Source organism: Cystoisospora suis (genome assembly GCF_002600585.1).
Source record: "Cystoisospora suis strain Wien I chromosome Unknown contig_1458, whole genome shotgun sequence".
Classification (NCBI taxonomy): domain Eukaryota; phylum Apicomplexa; class Conoidasida; order Eucoccidiorida; family Sarcocystidae; genus Cystoisospora; species Cystoisospora suis.
Window position 1 is genome coordinate 1 of NW_027154258.1, and position 17312 is coordinate 17312.

At 46.9% G+C, this 17312-nt stretch overlaps 1 protein-coding gene across 1 annotated transcript; it reads left to right on the forward strand.

The window, feature by feature from the left end:
* Nucleotides 1-367: 367 nt before the first annotated feature.
* CSUI_003327 (uncharacterized protein) lies at nt 368-16413 on the forward strand. Its single transcript, XM_068063525.1, has 15 exons — nt 368-2197; nt 3173-3497; nt 4062-4161; nt 4686-4738; nt 5631-5694; nt 6783-6864; nt 7633-7723; nt 8912-9010; nt 9864-9916; nt 10793-10974; nt 11674-11817; nt 12903-13025; nt 13988-14337; nt 15157-15318; nt 15457-16413. The coding sequence occupies exons 1-15, from the start codon at nt 1173-1175 to the stop codon at nt 15967-15969; spliced, it is 3366 nt and encodes a 1121-aa protein (XP_067924498.1). The 5' UTR covers nt 368-1172; the 3' UTR covers nt 15970-16413.
* Nucleotides 16414-17312: the final 899 nt, after the last annotated feature.

The following is a 17312-nucleotide window of genomic DNA, read 5'->3' on the forward strand; positions in this document are numbered from 1 at the left end:
ACGGCGTTCTGCAGCCCTCCGAAATGGATGGCAACCTAGCTTAGTGGATATCTAAGCCGCCATATAAGCACGCAGAAGGCTTTCTTTCTTTAGACAGATATGAAGCTATACAAGTTTTGTTCACAATTACATTATCTTGATCACGGGGAAGGTATGCAGCAAGACATTGGGGCATCAGCGACAGGCGCTCCCGACAAGTTGGTGGTGGCTCAGCGGGAAAGACACACATACACCGCACGGCTTTAAGTGTGCTGGGGGTGTGTTCGACGGTGGTCTAGATGTTGAAGAGTGTTGAGCGTTTTTGGGTACGCATGTGATTCTTTCTAGAGTAAAAGAGCCAGCCCCAACACTGTCCCTTCCACAAGACAAAGCATGCACATCCAGCTACGATGTAAACTCGAGCCTGCAGCCAAACTGAGCATTGCTTCTCTCCATCACAAGCAGCTGTCTCTCTTTCCTCTCAGCTGCGTTGTTGGCTTACTTTTCGCGGGCCTTTCAACATTCAGTCTTTCTGTTGAGAACCTTGTTGCCGCTACACCAGAGAGAGCTAGAAACTGTTGGACGTCCGGCTGGCCAAGCATAAAAATGTCTGAAGGGCTGAACCAAGCTTTCACCTGGCAACAGAATAACAGCCTTCAGGAGGGGAAAGATCTGTTTCTTTTCTCTTTCTGGAAACAAGTTTTCGCCGAGGTCACTAGCCTCTTCTGTAGCTCAAGACGTGCACCCAGAAGTTCAATCCACGCGCCTCCGTACGTGCTATTTCCGGTTCTCCATTGTCGTCGTACATTCTCCAAGATGCGCGAGCGGCGAAGACAATGCAGGCGAGAGCCCCTAAAGACGCACTGCGGCTCGGGTGCCCTCTTCACCAGCGTACATACACTCCCTTTGGGTGTCTTTCTTTGACAGCGGGCACCAAGCGTAAAGTATTGTTTCTCCTTCTAACGACGGGAGGCACATATGTACCTGCAAGAACAACGCATACCTTCTTTTCAAGAGGAGAGGCAGCCAGAGAGTGTGGTGCTTCCCTGGAACGGATAACAGGCTGAAAAATAAAGTGAAGAAGCGTGTGAAGACCTCAGCAGGAGAAATAGACGGGGAGAAAGAGCTGAGGCTACTGATACATCATATTCACGTTTCCACAGAGGGAGGGGTAATGAAGACGATAAGACACCATGGCCCTGTTCTGTCGATCCTTCTCTTTGAAGTGCTGCTCCACGCACCATTCTCCGTTGTTTATCTTTTGGATTTGCTTGGTCTCTTCCTTCTGTCTTGCGCTGAGCTCATCTTCCTTTACTTCCTTGAATCCTTCTCTCTCTTTCTCTTTTCTCCCTTCAACTTCTTCTCTTTCTTCTTCCCCCTTCTCTCTTAGGTCATCTTCTCACATAAGACCGTTCTCTTCACGTGATGTCAGCCCCGTCCGTAGCGCTTCTCCATCATCTCACTACTTTACCGAGGGAGGTCTCCATCTCTCATCTGAGAAAGAGAACGGCCTCCGGACCCCTATCACCGACGTATCTAGACACAAAACATTGCGCCGACAGAAAAAGACAGAAAAGAGAAGAAGAGTTCATTCAGTTCGTTTTCCTCTCTTTCTCTCTATATGCCAGGGGGTGACTACAGCTCGAAGTTCACAAGAACAGACACTCATGCGTGACAGGACACTTGTTATTTCACCCTCCTTTCTCCTCTGTTCTGCTGGAAGAAGAAAACCACTTATCTCTTCGTCTTCTCAGCCGTGCGGCCCCGGGTGTTTTTCGAGTCCCTCCTCTTTGAAAGATTCACATTACCTGACTAACACCCCATCCTACTCTCCGCCCAAATGGAGATCCCCAACTTCTTGTTCTAATAGACGCCTTTCTCCCTCTTGTTTTTCTACCTCTTCTTCATCTTCGCTTCGCTGGCTCGTCGCAACCGCAGTTGGGTCGTCTGCTGTCGGCAGCGCCTGTTGGCTTTCCTCTCGGGAGTCCCTCTGCGTGTCAGGAGACTCATCTTTTCTTTCCTCTTCACTGCCCTCTCTCTTTACTTTCATACCTCCCTCTGTTTCTTCTTCGTTCGTCTCTCCTATCTCTACATCATGTCTCTTAGCACAGCAGCATGGGCCAACCATCGCTCCTTATGTCCGTCCTACAAACGAGGTGATTGAGACTGTCGAGATTTCCGACAATTTCCTGTCTCCTGAAGAAGAAGAACAAGCGCAGTAAGTCGGAAACTAAAAAAGTCTCAGGTGCATATACAGTCTTCATTAGATCTCCCTCGAAAAACGGTGAAAAAAGAAAATTTCTACGATGGTCTTTAGGCAGTTACGTTCGGAGCGAGAGATCTACGGGAAATAGAACAGGGCTTTCGCCTTTCACGTGATGTGTGTATTCATCTCTGCACTCATATAGATTCATATCAATCTTCTGTACACTGAAAAGTCTTTGGTGGAGGGAATGACTTTTTTCGTGTGATACAGCTTGGATCTCTTCTGTATTGTCGCTCTCTTCTCAGGACAATGTTCTCTTCTGTACATACGCCTTGCCTGCTTGATCGGAATGAGCAAGTGACTGAAAGAGAATTGATAACTCCTCCCCAGGGACCATAGTGCTTAGAGGCAGCTCAGAAAAACTCGTACGCATGCAAGCCCTGTCGGGGAGGTTGAAAGATCTCCTAGGAGGTTTCCACAACTCCTCCTAAGACTGTCTTTGCTTTTTTTTATGTACACCCGTAGTACCAGAGCCCTACTATACTAGTACCGAAGCTCTTTCGCTTCACTCTGGCTGCTTACTCGACCAGCGAAATTTCCAAACCGCGCAGAATTGAAGTGTGTCTACACCTGATGCTTGAGAGGCGTTAGGAGGCGAGCAGGCTGCACCTCGAGTTACGCGAGGGTAATGCCCCGCCGCGTTCCCTTCCTTATCTTGGATATCGGGGGGCGTTCGTATATTAAGGTTAAGATGCTTGAGAGGTCATGTGGATTCCCAGGAACAGAAGCACGGTCGGGCACCCCCTGTAAATCCCGTGTACACTCTGTGTGTGCTGTACGTACACCCCGTGTATAATACGTGGGAGCCCCGTCCGGTGTACAAACACCTTGCATGTGTACGATGTGTACGGTCTAGTCTGTACACACCCTGTATGGGAAGCGTCTGATTCTCCTGTCTTCTTTTGCATGACATGTGACGATTTCCAGCTATCCCTTCGTGGACCCGCCTTTGAATCTACTCGTTGATCCAGAGCCTCTACGAGGAGTCATGAAGGAACGCGCCTGGCGACGGAAGAAACAAGACTTCTTCAAAGAGATTGCAGAGAATCCTTTGACTCCCGAAGCTCTTCAAGATGCATTGGAAACAGATGGAAGAGAAGAGAAACAAAGGAAGAAGAGAGGAGAAGGAGTAGAAGAAGGAGACCAAGCAGGTCAAGCATCAAAGGCCACACTTGGAGTCACTACCTACGAAACACCCGGAAACAACGGAGACGAGAGCATCCAAGAAGACGAGGAACCTCCCGAAGTTCGAGTGAGAAAGGAGATTAAGAAAGCGGAAAAGCTTTCGATAGCTGTACCCTGTAAATGGATTATACCTCGTTCGTCCAACCCGGTTCCAAACTCGACTCCGGGGCTACTGGCCTTTGATGTCATTTAAAAAGACCGCACAGGCCGAGCCGGTCCCACGTCAGCTGGAATATACAGACATCTACTTGCAACTCTCTATCTTACTCCCATGAATCTTCAGATGTATATATATGTATACATACATGGCTGCATTACCTCTCGGGGACACAGATCGCCATAGTCACAGAATGTTCTTAGTTTGACCATGTGGATCCCCAGTATATGGTCCAGACTCCTTCTCCATCTTTCATATCCATCGTCTAACCTAAATCCACTCATGTTCTTGAGAGACAACGTTCTGCAAGGAGAGTTCCGGCCGACGACTTTGTCCTAGCTTCTTTGCGTCAATTTGCTCTCCTTCAGTTTTGAACTCCAAGGTGCGGCTTGTTTTTGAACGGGAAGGGCTGGGCGGTCCTCTAATTCGTCTTGTTCTTCCTTGACGCTGTTTGCTTTTCTTGATGTCTCTCAGACAGACCTCGCAGAATTTGATCGATACTACGAGGGCCTTGGCCCGTGGCCATCCACCGAGGAGCTCCGGCGGTACAATGCGACCTATTCTAAGCTTCCAGGTGTGTTATAAGAACAGGAAACTCAAAGCCTATTCCTTTGTGTGTAACTCCTTCCCTTATGTATACTTGATGAGTTCTTTCTCTAGTGGGGGAAGTGACTGTTCTTGACCCTTCCAACAGCGCGCTGAAATGAAAAGATCCGCTTCTGTTCTTCCCTGTATAGACCGGATGTATTTCATTGAGAACCTTCTCTTTTACACGACAAAGGGAGACATTGTTTCTGTTGGGACATCTCTCTGCCTCCAAGGAAAGCCTTCTTGCAATTCACTTTTCTTCAATCTCTCCGCCGCCTTCTGTCCCCCTGACGGGCCGTGAGAAAGAGCTCCTTGAAACAAGCGAGCGTAGGACTGGAGATTCGCTCCGTCGTCTTGAGTCCCGTCTATACTAATGCTCTCCGCTGAGGGGAGGTCCCCTTGTTTCTTGTCTTCAAACGACTGAAGGAAAGCGAAGACACGAAAGACACGTGTGCGTCTGCATGTCTTGTAGTGCTGTCTTTGATGGTGACGGTGCTGCTCCTGCTGTAGGATCTCTTCATAGGGATACAAATGACAAGATGCATTACAGGAAGGAAATTAAGGTCAGACTCTTCTTCTCATTTCTTGAAAGGTCTCTCTATCTAGTCGCCAGATGGAGAGAAGATTCATTTCTTGCGCATATACAGACATTCGATGCCAGCCTGGTTGAATCGTCTCCACCCAAGACAATTCAAATAAGTTGAGTTTCACAAGAGAAGTTCTGGGAATGTCTTCTGGCGGCGTTTGTTCGTAGCTCATCCCGATCTAGTGAAAAAAGGACTCGAAGACAGAAAGAACTGCAACAGACGGACAGAAAGAATTGCAGTAGACGTACAGCACATACCTCTGCGCGGCTTAGCAAGAGAAAACTTATAAGGAGGGTGTCTTTCGGATTGCCCGCCTGCTGGTTTATTGAGAGGCTCACGAAAGTAGTTGCTACCTATATACCTACAGCTTACCCGCGACTGAAATCTAAGTTCCTCCTGTCCAGGTACATGGGCTGGCTGATATCAATATGCGACTGCGATGTATGTATATCTGTCCTGCGTCTTTATTTGTAGCTCGGTTTCAATGCTGAAGCAACCAGGTTTGACAGGCAGGAATACACAAATAGATGTGAACATAGCTAGAGTTTTGCTTAGAGGAGATCTTGACAGGACGATCTCCTTTTGTACATCCTGAGTACTGACGACTCAGAGAAGCACAACTTCCTTTTCTAGTCCATGTCCACTAATGGGTCTTCCATCTCGTCCTGTTGCCCTTTGACTGCTCTTTACAATATGGACTTCTTGAGATTACGAGGCTCGCCTTCGAGTTCCAGGGAAAAGAGGAAACGTTTGCACGGAGAGACGAATCAGCAGGTTCTCAGAGGAAAGACTGTCAGACAAAGTAGAGTAACGAAGAAGAAGTGCGTTTCATCATCTTTCGTGTTTCGATTGTCCCCTTTGCGTTTAGACAATTGCTGAAGCTAAATTTGAATTTCAACGTTGGCGCGCACGTATGTCCGTCGATCGCCTCTGTAAGCTCTAGGGAGATCTTTCTTAGGAACTAACCCGTGGTGTGAAGACAAAAGATCTTCATGCTCTTAAGGCCTACTCTGTACAGGGAATATGGTAACAGACAAGGGAGCGAAAGAGGGTTTGAATGATGCTAACTAACTGTCTTTCAGAGGACGAGGGTCCCTACTGAGCCGACAGTAGTGCAGGTACAAGGTATGGCGTCAAATAGAATCCTAAGTGTATGTGACCAGCGATGATGACTTTCTGAATTCATCACTCGTCACGAAGGATGCGCGTTCTATTGTCTGTGTAATCAGAGGAGCTACAAGGTGACTTCAGCTTGGTTCGCGATAGTCTCACAAGGGAAAGGTCATGTGATGTCATTGCCATCTCTGTAACAGTCCTGAGTTTTGCAGAAAAGACCTTCTTTACACAGATGTAGGTATACCTCTTCATGTATTTAAGCCTGTCCCCAGGCATGCGAGCATGCATACCGATATGTACGTAGAGGCAGGCACCATCAAAACAGGATGAAAAAGCCAAATCTCTACAGAGATCTGTCTACTTGCTCGAGCGTCAGTTCATACAGCTATACGAGTGTACACACATACGCATATGCAGCCATACCAAACAATCATGCAGTGTGAAAGTCACTTCCCCGCAATCCACCTTATTCATCGTCCACCGCTTCGTAGCCAGCTCTGCCTCATCGACGTCCGATGTATGTCTCTGGAGATCAGTGGGACTTCGCAGACGCTGGCTCAGTCCTTTCTTCGAGCCAGCGTCTGTCCGTCTCTTCGACATCCCTTTGTAGAGGATGTCTCTCTCTTCCTATATAAGTATACATCTGTAGGAGTAGATGCACAGATACGCATACGCGTACATGTGTGCTACCTAGACGTGGCCTGACCACACCCTCCAAACAAATGCGCATACACCTGCACACCGTGTTGAATATGTGGGTGTGTATGACGACACCATTTTAGCATTAAGTTCAATTCCACGAGGAGTAAGGTCTTGTTCCCCTGCCTCTTAATCAGTTCTTTCCTCTCCGTAAAGCCGTCTGCGTGCGCGCAGTTTCTTTTCTTCTTCTCTTCTCCGTCTACAGACTGGGTTCTAGATTCCGACGAGGAGGCACAGATTCGGCCAAACTTTCTGAAGCGCTACAAGGCCATCCGAGAACAACTCCTGTCAGTCGCTTCTCACATTCCGCACCTTTCTAACAGTCTGGCCTGCGTGCTCTTCCTGCCTAATCATCAGTTGTTTTCACTTGTTAGTCAAGTCAGACTGGATAGGATAATCCATCACAGCTGTTACAATGCTCATCGTGTGAATGTGCCTACAAGATCTTACATCTGCTGTGAGGGCATAGAGCATCTGGCGGAGATACCTAATGTGTCTGTCGGGTTCTCAAAGACCGAGACGACTCACTCGCGAAGAGTTTTGACTGGGGTATAGAGGAAGAAACCGGACTTGCCTATGAGGCGTGGCTAGTGACTTCACTATACCTACACCAGAACATGTCAGCCTACATGCAGAATCGCCTATATATATGCGCGTGATATGTATAGAAGGTAATTCTGTCTTCTTTTACACCCAGACCAATCTGCGTCAGTACCAGGCAGATGCACACACGTTCTTCGAAGCGTTTTGAAAGACAACTTCCTCGCTAGCGCCGTGTACAGTGAGCTGACTGGCCATCCAAGGAGCTTCTACAGAGCAATACGAAACCCCAGGGGATCTTTTTATGATACGAACAGAAGACAACTTGCTCTAGAAAGTCTCCATACACTGAGGCCATTCTGGGCGAGGAGAGGGACAGAAGGACACATGAATAAGTGTATGTACAGGCTCATATCACTTCAGGAAGTTAAGCCGGTGGACCCTTCCCTGTTCCTTTAACGTGTATAGAGTTCTCATGAAGTGTGGATTCGTTGTCCCTGTGTTCTTCTTTCTAGACCCCCTGCCCGCAAGCAGTTCACAGAATGGATCGGAGAGAACTATGCCCCTCCTAATGAGCCTCTCCCTGAGGTGGCTATTCCTGAGCATGTACGTTCAGGGACCTCCGGAGGTCTCGCGCATGTAACTGCAAGGTACCATATAGCTCAGGCGGTGCTGTAAAAGGCTACAGATCAAGTATTGTGCGGAAACGTCTGCTTCTCTTGATCCGAGGACTAAAAGTTTTAGGTTCGTGTCTCGTAGATGATACCACAGCTGTTGCTTCTAGCAGTCGTCGAGGAGGATAAATACGTGCATATATGTATATACAACTCGAGGGAAGGCGGCGGCTGGGAATACTTCTGTGCGGAAGAACCTTTATTGTATTTCTTATCTGAGTATCTCTTCTGCGTGTCTTGCTTCGCTCGTTTATATTCACAAAAAGAAGGATCACCGCAATGCACGGCTGGTCACCGGCATCAATAAGCTCTCTCTGTCGTAGTGAAGACCTAAGGAGGGAAGACCTTTTTACTGAGTGTAGCTCGGGTATGTCAGAATGCAAAGAAAAAAAAATGGAGAAACACACCCAGTACACATGTTCATGCATAGGGAGAGAGAGATCGGAGCTCTCCTCCTGGAGTGGGGATGGATAAGCACCTCGAGCGGCGCTAGAGAGAGAGATGTATGGAGGTTCTAAGTACCCATCTTATTGCCCTCCCCCACTTCGCACCTTGTGTTCTGTCCTTCTACAGCGTTTTCTGTGGACAACAGCGTCTCTATAGAGAGATTCTCATGATGCAAGGCGTATCGGCCGTTAGTAGGGGCAATTGACTTGAGGTCTAGAAGCAGGGATAGGAGGGAGTGGCATTTCGTTCCCAGCCTTACCTGTTCGGATGCGTCTATTCCTCTCTCTCTCCTACCCAAGAAAATAGATCGTTCACAAGAGCTTAAGGAGAACCCTTCTGTCACATGAAATCCTCAACCAAGGACTCTGTAATCCGTCGGATAGATAGAAGAGCCGTAGTGAAACGATATCTCTACACGGAGAACAGCTTTTGGTAATGTTTCCATGGTGGGGACGTACAATGTCCTTCCCATTCATATCTTGAGTCAAGCGTGCTATGCCTTTTTTCCTCAATCAGATCCAAACATGAGTAGTGAAGCTTTTTTTCGTTTCTCGCCTTCGGTCGGAGGCTCAGTTTTGCAAAGAAAGCGAGTGTCAGGCACACAGCTGTACATCTCTTCTATACTTTAATGACTACGAAGATTACATTCTTTCGTATGACTTTCTTTGCACAGGAACCCGAGATAAGCCCTCGCCCTGATATGCTGCGCCTGATGGAAGATTCCTACACCTTCACGCCACCTCTCTCTCCTGTTGATTCAGATCCTGATATGGTCAGCTCTAGGAGAACACTTCGAAAGTGAAAGGTCGATGAGGAGTCTTCTCGTATTCTCCTGCTGTCTCTGTTGTCCCAAAACAACTGCTACCTTTCGTCGATTTCTTCGCTGATCTTCCTTGCGAGCATGCCCCAGTATCCCCAATGTCTTGGTACTTACTGGGTTTCTCAGTGCTTTCATCATAGCTGTCTGATTGGTATTCTAGGTCGAGCTGTAGAAGTGTCGTGACTTTCTTCCGCGTGACAGGCGCAGGGATTGCTCGGCGAGCTGATACACGATTTCCGGCGTTTGGTCATCCTTCAGTAGGCACTTTTGGCTCTACCTTCAGCTGTTACAGAAAAACACGTCTCTCACCCATACAGGACTTGGGTATATGTAGTGCTTCACCTCTGTGAAGCGTCACGCTCTCTGTATACTGGAATATCAATACGTTGCTACGTACGTGTGTGAATGTATGCAAGAAAATCTCAGCATGCCCGTGCATATTCATGCGTTTACTTATTCCTACTACGTCTTCATACATACACGTTCGTATATACATGCAATTCCATAGATAGATACCTGCATGTATACATAATGCATGCGGTGACAGGGCGCTCAGAGGGTTACACGGACATATTCCCATTGTATACACACAGGCACACGACTGTTTCGGTATGACCGCCAGCCAGCTGCGGCTGCCTATCCCTGTCTCCTACTTTTTTCTTTTCTTGGGTGTGTACTGGAAGAGATTCGTCTTTCCTGCGGCTCCTCGTAAGGACTTTCGGATTATATGTCACTTTTGAACAGAAGAAGAAGAATAGTCACGTTTGCTGTCTTCCTGTGTCCTGCTTTCCTTCCGTCCGTGCAGTATGATGATCCCCCGGATGCACCGTGGAGACAGCGTGTAGAAGAAGTCATTAGGTACAGTCTCCTTTCCTTTCTTTTTTTGCAGGGCTCGGGTAGCCACTACACCTACATGATGACGGCATTAGTGTGTATATACACCCTGAGATGATTGTAACGATCTTCGGTGGTATGAGTGGTTCGAACGATAGTCGTCCTCCCGCACAAGAGGCCCAGTGGCAAGACCCCTTTTACGGTCATGTCGGATATACATCCGTATATATTTGTATGCATGTATGTGCTTATAGATGTTCTTCTTTGTTCCTCTCTCTCTCAGTATGCACACTTGGAGACCTAGGGATGTACATTTACACCAGGTGTCCTGTCTGCCTTCTTGTACTTCGGTGGGCTCTTCGGCTGCTCCCCAGCGAAAGAGGATCTCCAACGGGGCCGGGAATCTCCCTAGTCACTTTGCATCCATGCCGCTTCTTACTTATATGGACTTCTTTCTAACGGTCTATTTCCATGTATCAATTCATTAGTAATTACATCAAGAGCTACTAGGCGTCCGGGAGCAAACGTTCCTGTCTCCCGGGCTGTTCTCCTGGAACGTGTAATCCTGTGAAGGTACAAGATTGCTGACGTGAATGTGCACTCTAGTTTGAGAAGAACAGAAAGGCGAATGAGAAAGCTTTGTATACATATATATGGAGACTCACACGCATATAAGCAATCGCGTGTGGATACTTCAGGGTGCAAATCATTGCGAATGGACAATGGTGGCGCCAGTATTCTCTGTTCGTTGAAAATTCCCTCTGGGTGACCTCACTCCTAGATATAGCTAACTCTGAATCGCCTTCTCTTCGCGGTTGCTTTCGTCTTCTTCTTCTTCCAAATTTTCTTTTTCACTTCCTTGTTAGGCCTTCATCCGAATTCCTTTGAGTTCTCGCTCAGGCACGCAGTTCAGTGGGGGTTCCCCGATCGAGTAAGACCTTATAGAACGGGCTTCACAACCTACGATATCAGCTGGTATGCTGGTCGTATAGATGTTGTTGTTATGATTCTACCTGGGCCGTCTCCTCCTGCCGCGAAAGTCTTGACTGTTCAAGATCTAAAGCGTTTCAAGCAGCTTCTAGGTGAGCTAGTGCAGGCTGAGAATCACCATTTCGCCGGCATGACTAGAACAGAGAATTTCAGTTCACATCAACTACACGGCAGGCCTTACGAAATCTTCCTTTCGTCTTCTCGCGCGTCTCGCGAGCCGCCGGTGCAAGCAGCTCCATACGCACATGACGTCGAGGCCGGTGCTTCTTCTTTTTCATGATGACTTGAGATTTGCCTGTGCTTCTCAACAGGATATCTTAGAATCTCCCACGCAAGCGAGGCTTCAGGCTCACAGCCATGAGGACTGAAATAAACACAAAGTCTGCGTTTCCTACACACATCTGCTAATGTCTGTCTATTCTACTCGTGGCAGCAGCATATTACGGTACTGTATCATAGTCTCTTCTTACATATGCTTCGCGAAGTCGTATAAGGTCATTGACGTGCCTGGGACTCTTCATATCTATACATGTGGTTATCTGCTTGGAGCCCGCCGGAGATCTATCTATTTCTTCAGCTCCCTCAGGGTGTAGGTGCGCTGTGTAAACCACAGAAAGCTTATGCTGCCACGAACCTGGTTCTTCTTCTCATCACCAGGACATTCTTGTTTCTCCCTGTGTGCACTTATATACATGTGTGGATATATTTCTATACGTGTACATTTCTATGTGTGCACTTATATGTAGATACATATAGATAGTGCTCTTTTCTCTCTTCTTCTGTCTGTGTAGGAGATGCACTTCAAGATCTCGAAGATCGAGAGCAACTCTACGTACTTAAGAACCACGAGCTGCTTGTCTCGTCTCTCCCTTCTGCTGGACGGGTGCGAGAGCGTCGCCTTCTATGCTGCCGGAAAGATTTCAATCTTTTCGCAGGTATAGGAGATGTATAGAGCCACAGAAGCATAGTGGCGAAATAGGTGATTGTTTTCTCGTAGGTTCAAAGGCTCAGTGCATGTGTAGAAGAGAGTTCAATAGCTCGGGAAAGCTACAGTAATACGAGGGATTTGGGCGTGATAGGCTAGGGCGTGAGAGGCTAGCCTTTTTTGTCTAGCCAATAGCTCATCGGTACTCATACATCTTATGTAGGAGTACCTATGAGCTATTAGCAATCGCGGTGTACGAGGTCAGCTTCGCACCTTGTTTGGACATTCCTTTTTTCTTCAAATTACTGTATGTTATGTGGAACTTCGCATATTTACGTTGCCACGTGGAGTGAATGTTTAGGTGCGCTCGTGCGTAGACATGCATGTGTGTGTGATAGTTATGGAGGCGTATCTAGCTAGAGCCGACCTGCTCCCTAGATAGAGGTCGATTACCAGCGGCACTGAATAGCCTCGGTCCTGTCAGACGTCTATCCTACATATACATACATATGTATATATGTACATACGTAGATGGATCGGTAGTCAGGTAGAAAGATAGATAGATAAAACGTTTTTGCAACACTCAGCTGGTACTGGGATTACATGCCTCTCCCCTAAGCACGTAAGCCTAGACTTGCATGTGACCATAGATATATATGTATACATCTGTGCAGCGACTTCGTCCGGTCAAATACAAGATATATGAAGAAACCTGTCTCCAGTCTGTTTCCTGTCTTCTAATCAAGCAGAGATGCGAGTGTCAAGGCATTCACCTTGACACCGGAAAGTGGAATACCGACAAACTTTCGTATGCACCTTGTGAAGAAACGGTCAAACCTTCGTCCCTGGACTGCTGAGACTTTCTCCCGTTCTCTAAGATCTTGTTCACAGTACTCGTCTTGAAATACAGCAGCGACCACTTATCAACTCCAAGGGACAAGAGGTCGCTGGGCCAGGCAGACTCACGGAGCAAAGGAGCCTTACAATAGGGCATTCAAAGTGAACACATAGACTCGTCTTAACGAACTTTCTTTCTACGTCTCTCCTCTCTTTTTTTCCTTCTTTTGTCTTCTTATACTTCTATTTTCTTTATAGGATCGGAGTGTACTTTCGTCTTTGATAACCAAGCCTCAGAGGTTTTAGTCCCTGTAACAGATTCAAAGGCTCAAGAAATTCTCTTGGAAGAGTGCGCTCTAAGTGCTTCATCGGCACGTCAGAGTAAGATGAAGAAAGCAACTTCTTGTTGAGAAAGAAAGGTGATACGAAGTCCGACGGAGGAGTCATCCTGGAGCATAGATCTGTTTACATGTCTTTGTCGTGTATATGTCTGTACTTACCCAAGTGTGTATGGCTGAAGGGAATGGATGGCTGGAAGTATGTCCGAGCCTGTGCATCGATGTAAGAGTCTATGCTTTGTATGTCTCTCTGTCTATGTAGTAGTCCATCAACATGCACAGACTCTATACGGCTCAGCCACCATTTAGCTGCCTCTACACTTACATAAAACTGTCCCAGATCCAGGATTGAACATGCCAAAAAGGAGTTTTGTTCTTTGAGTGGATGACAAAGCCATGAAGAATACACAAGAACCTAGTCTTCGTACTCGCAGTCGCCTGCCAGGTGCTTCTCACAAAGTAGGGTTGTCTGATTGAATGGAGAGCTATATGTGTGCGCAGACGTTTATACATATATATATATATGCATGTAACGATACGTTCGAGTTTGATGTATACGTGGCCCACACCCACTTTCACTCTTTTTTGGCCCCTCGGCTTCCCCGACAACAAGGAAGACGGCTTATATATCAGAGAGAGACAAAAATGCACGCCTAGCTCAGCTTCTTTTGAAAAAACTAGAGAAAGGAAAGCAAAGAAAGTAAGATGGCTGTTCTTTCTCTTCCCACGCTTCATCCGAAGCACTCCATCCTCGTCATCTTTTCCAAGGCCCCGGGAGTATCATATGTTGTCTACGTATCTCTAGGCAAGATTCTGAGTCCATTCTTCTCTGTTTGTCTCTTCTCTTAAATGTAAGGAGAAGGGGCGTTTCGAAGAGAAAGAGAGAGAAGAGAAACCGATTTGATATCCCGGCGGTGAATGACGACGTGCAAAACGGCCTCTTCCACTCTCTGCTACCACTATAGCACCATGTTTCTTCTGTATATCTTTGTATGTTTCTTTCAGATCTTTTTCTACAAAGTGGAGGAGGAAATCGACGCGGTGATTCTCTGCAAAGCTCTACGGAAAGTTTTCTTCAAACGCCCTTGGCTCGTAGTATAGCCGACGAAGCTGAGATTCTCAAGCAGCTTCAATCGGCCATTCGAGCGTCAGGGAGTTCTTCTTCAAGTAAAGCAGAAGGCGAAGAAGAGACAAGTCGAGGTGGAGAAAGAGAAGAAGAACTTGCTTTAGATCAGCTTCTAGGCAAGAAAGGGAAAATTGTTACAGGCCGTTTACTTGGGTCTCCTAATCCTCTTATTCTCGCTCTCTCAATGGATGGAAAGGTATTCTATGCCTCTCATGAAGACATTGAACAGGTACGACGAAATCGTCTACCGTACTAAGGGAGTGATCCCTCGTCACGCTTATAGTTCATGAATCTCTGTCTATATGTGTGTAGACCCGTTATATATATATATATACGTGTATACATGTATATGCAGACATGACAAAGATAGAGGATATGTGCATATATATCTGTCTATGCGGCTAGTGCTGCTGGGTTCATACGATGAATCAGAGGTGTCATTCGAAGGTGCAGTCGAGCCCAGTCGCTACAACTCTTTCATTCAAACTCACTCTAGAATACCTACCGCTCTCTTCTTTCTCTCCAACGATGAAGCACCGCTCCCGCCTTTTCAGTGACTTTTCACGCAGAAGTCCAGTCCGCCCTGCTTCCCTCTTATCGACTCTGTGGGAAGACAGTGTCGGTCTATTGCATGCTTCTTGATGGCAGAATATCTAAACACTCTGTGAGACATGCAGGTAGGAGTATCAATAGACCTACATATGACGTATGTCAGTATACATCTATCTATGTCCCAAATCTTCTTATTGTCTCCTAGGCTCTAGTTGGACGCAGCGAAGGCAGGTCGTTAGGCCCCCGGTTTTGTTTCTCCTCTGCTTTTCCTTAGATTGAAGGGCTCTGAGTAAGAGAGAGAGAGTAGACGATCTACCACCCGGTCCTTCTCCGATGCCAAGTGTACGAGTTCCGTGGGATCTAGTATGGATTGGCAGCCGGGTATGCATGTATAGAGAGAGGTGTATATAGACATATAGATGTAGAGAAACTTACATGGCAACTGCTGATGGATGTAATACACTCGATGTCTCTCCTGACCAAACCGTCTTCTCAGGTGTATAGAGCTGAGCCTATTCCTGCCTCTCTTCAACCCTCTCCAGAGCTGGAAAAGTTCTTCATCTCTTCTTTAACACCAAAGGTAGACAAAAAGGCCCTGCGCTCTCCCCTAGCTGAATCTCTCGGCATTAGAGAAGATCCCCGGAGAACTAGAAGAGAGGTAAGCTCGACTTCTCATTCCTTAACTACTGAGAAAGAACGCCGATGCCCTTTTCACCTAACCTCGAATGCTTATGATGGAGAAAGTTCGTCTCGACTTTCTATCGCTTCGGTCCCTCTCTCTGACTTTGGCGCGCAGGATCCAACGGGTACTTCGATTGATGGAAAGACGAAAGAAGAAATCCTTCCAAGGAGACTTTATTCCTCAGATCGGGAAGGCCTCCTTCCACCGCTGGACGACGAAAGATTCCTAGAAAGAGAGGCTGAGGATGTAGACACCATGTCCACCGTGACGGTTGATCAGTATGAAGGGGAAGGGAGGGAAGAGGGAGAGGATGATGAAGCCCAACAAGAAGAGACAGATGCAGGAGAAGAAGGCGAGAGTCTTCTACGATCTGAGCGTGCGGCTTATATGCGGAGAATGGATGAAGACAGAACTTTAGGAGAGGACATGAGTGACGACGATACACTGGGAGGAGGAGATGAGGAAGATGACTTCCATGATCTAGATGAAAACGACGGATTTGCACGTCTTCTATCAAGAGGGGGAAGAAGAGGCCGTGGAGATTCTTTGTATGACGAGAATGACGACGATGGTTATACAGATGCAGATGATAGAGACGATGATGAAGATGGGGAATCGGCCTATTGATGGAGCGGATAACAGATAGATAGAAGACTACATCAATTATCAAGAAGTTTACAGGTACATGGGGGTAATTCTTCCTCGCTGCATGCAAAGGAATCTCAGTCTTCAGAGTCTTTTCGTAATACTAGAAAAGGGAGAGCGGTTTGGAGAGGCATAGCAAGTGAATAAAGAGTTAAACACTGGCGTTATGAAAGGAGTGTGCATGCGATGCCAAATCGCACCAAAGCGCTCCAAACTTCACAGACGTCAATGCATGAGTGTATGTAGGTGTCTATGTATGTGATGTACTATACACAGTTTGCGGGGATACTCCTACTTCACTGAAAAGGTTCTCTACATAGACAGACATCTTCTCAGCCGGCTTCTTGTCATGATGACTGGGTGATGATACCTGTTCTACAGGTACAAGCGTGCATGCGTGTATACATTCATGTGAATGATGCTTGTATGTATACAAAGCCATGTCTCTTTACGTAGATTAGATGGGGACTTTCAAAGAGGCTTGACAAGTGATTTTCCCGAGCTGATGACAGGTGTTGCAAGTCAGAACCTTGTCAAGGTCTCTCTCTTCATCCATTTTATTCGTACCATCAAGTGCCCTGTAGATCAACCGCTCTCTCCACCCCTTCTACATATTTCTCCACGAGCTCTGAGTGATCCATCTGCCTTTCCAGGTAGACGAAAGAGATGTGAGGGGACAAACTATGAAGAGACAGCTGAGAAGTATCCAGTCACAAGCGATTAGTCCAAAGAGGTACTACGGCTGATGGAAGGATGAGTATCGTGAGAGTTTCAGTGAAGTCAAGGAAGCTGCTGTACATTCAGTGTCGATCCTACCGACACTCGGTGATCTGCATTTGCTGTACGTACACCCCCTATAGTGTATAAGGTAGACTCTCTTCCTACAGAAGCAGACTTCTTCAGCATACCAGATGATGGTCAGTGTTTCTTTTCTATCACTATAAGAAAGAAGGGCTAAAGGATGCCTGCAATCATGGGTGAGGCTAGGCCGTGCGAAAGATAGAGTAAGATATGTGAAGTGCATTATCGAAAGATACGCCTCTCTCTGGCTTTGTGTAGATTTACCTTTCTATCTGCTATCTACCCCCAAGGGAAACGAAGACTGTGCCTGAAAGGGTTTCATCCGACATGGGCACGATTTTCTTCTATTTTGTATGGCGTCAAGTAACCAGCGACACCTGATTTGCGAGTAAAAGGACGAACCGAGGGAGGAAGACAGATAGATAGACAGATCGATAGACAGGTATTCCTCTTTCCATGCAGCTAGTGGAATGATAGGAAGGCACTGCTTGATTTACAAGAAGCAGAAAGAGTCGTGGCTGGTC

Bases quoted from the DNA above. Each gene is read 5' to 3' on its own strand.
- CSUI_003327 (XM_068063525.1), top strand. From the start codon at position 1,173: ATGGCCCTGTTCTGTCGATCCTTCTCTTTGAAGTGCTGCTCCACGCAC. The intron at 4,739-5,630 runs GTCAGACTCTTC...CTTTGCGTTTAG, and splicing joins ATTACAGGAAGGAAATTAAG to ACAATTGCTGAAGCTAAATT. The intron at 14,338-15,156 runs GTACGACGAAAT...CCGTCTTCTCAG, and splicing joins CTCATGAAGACATTGAACAG to GTGTATAGAGCTGAGCCTAT.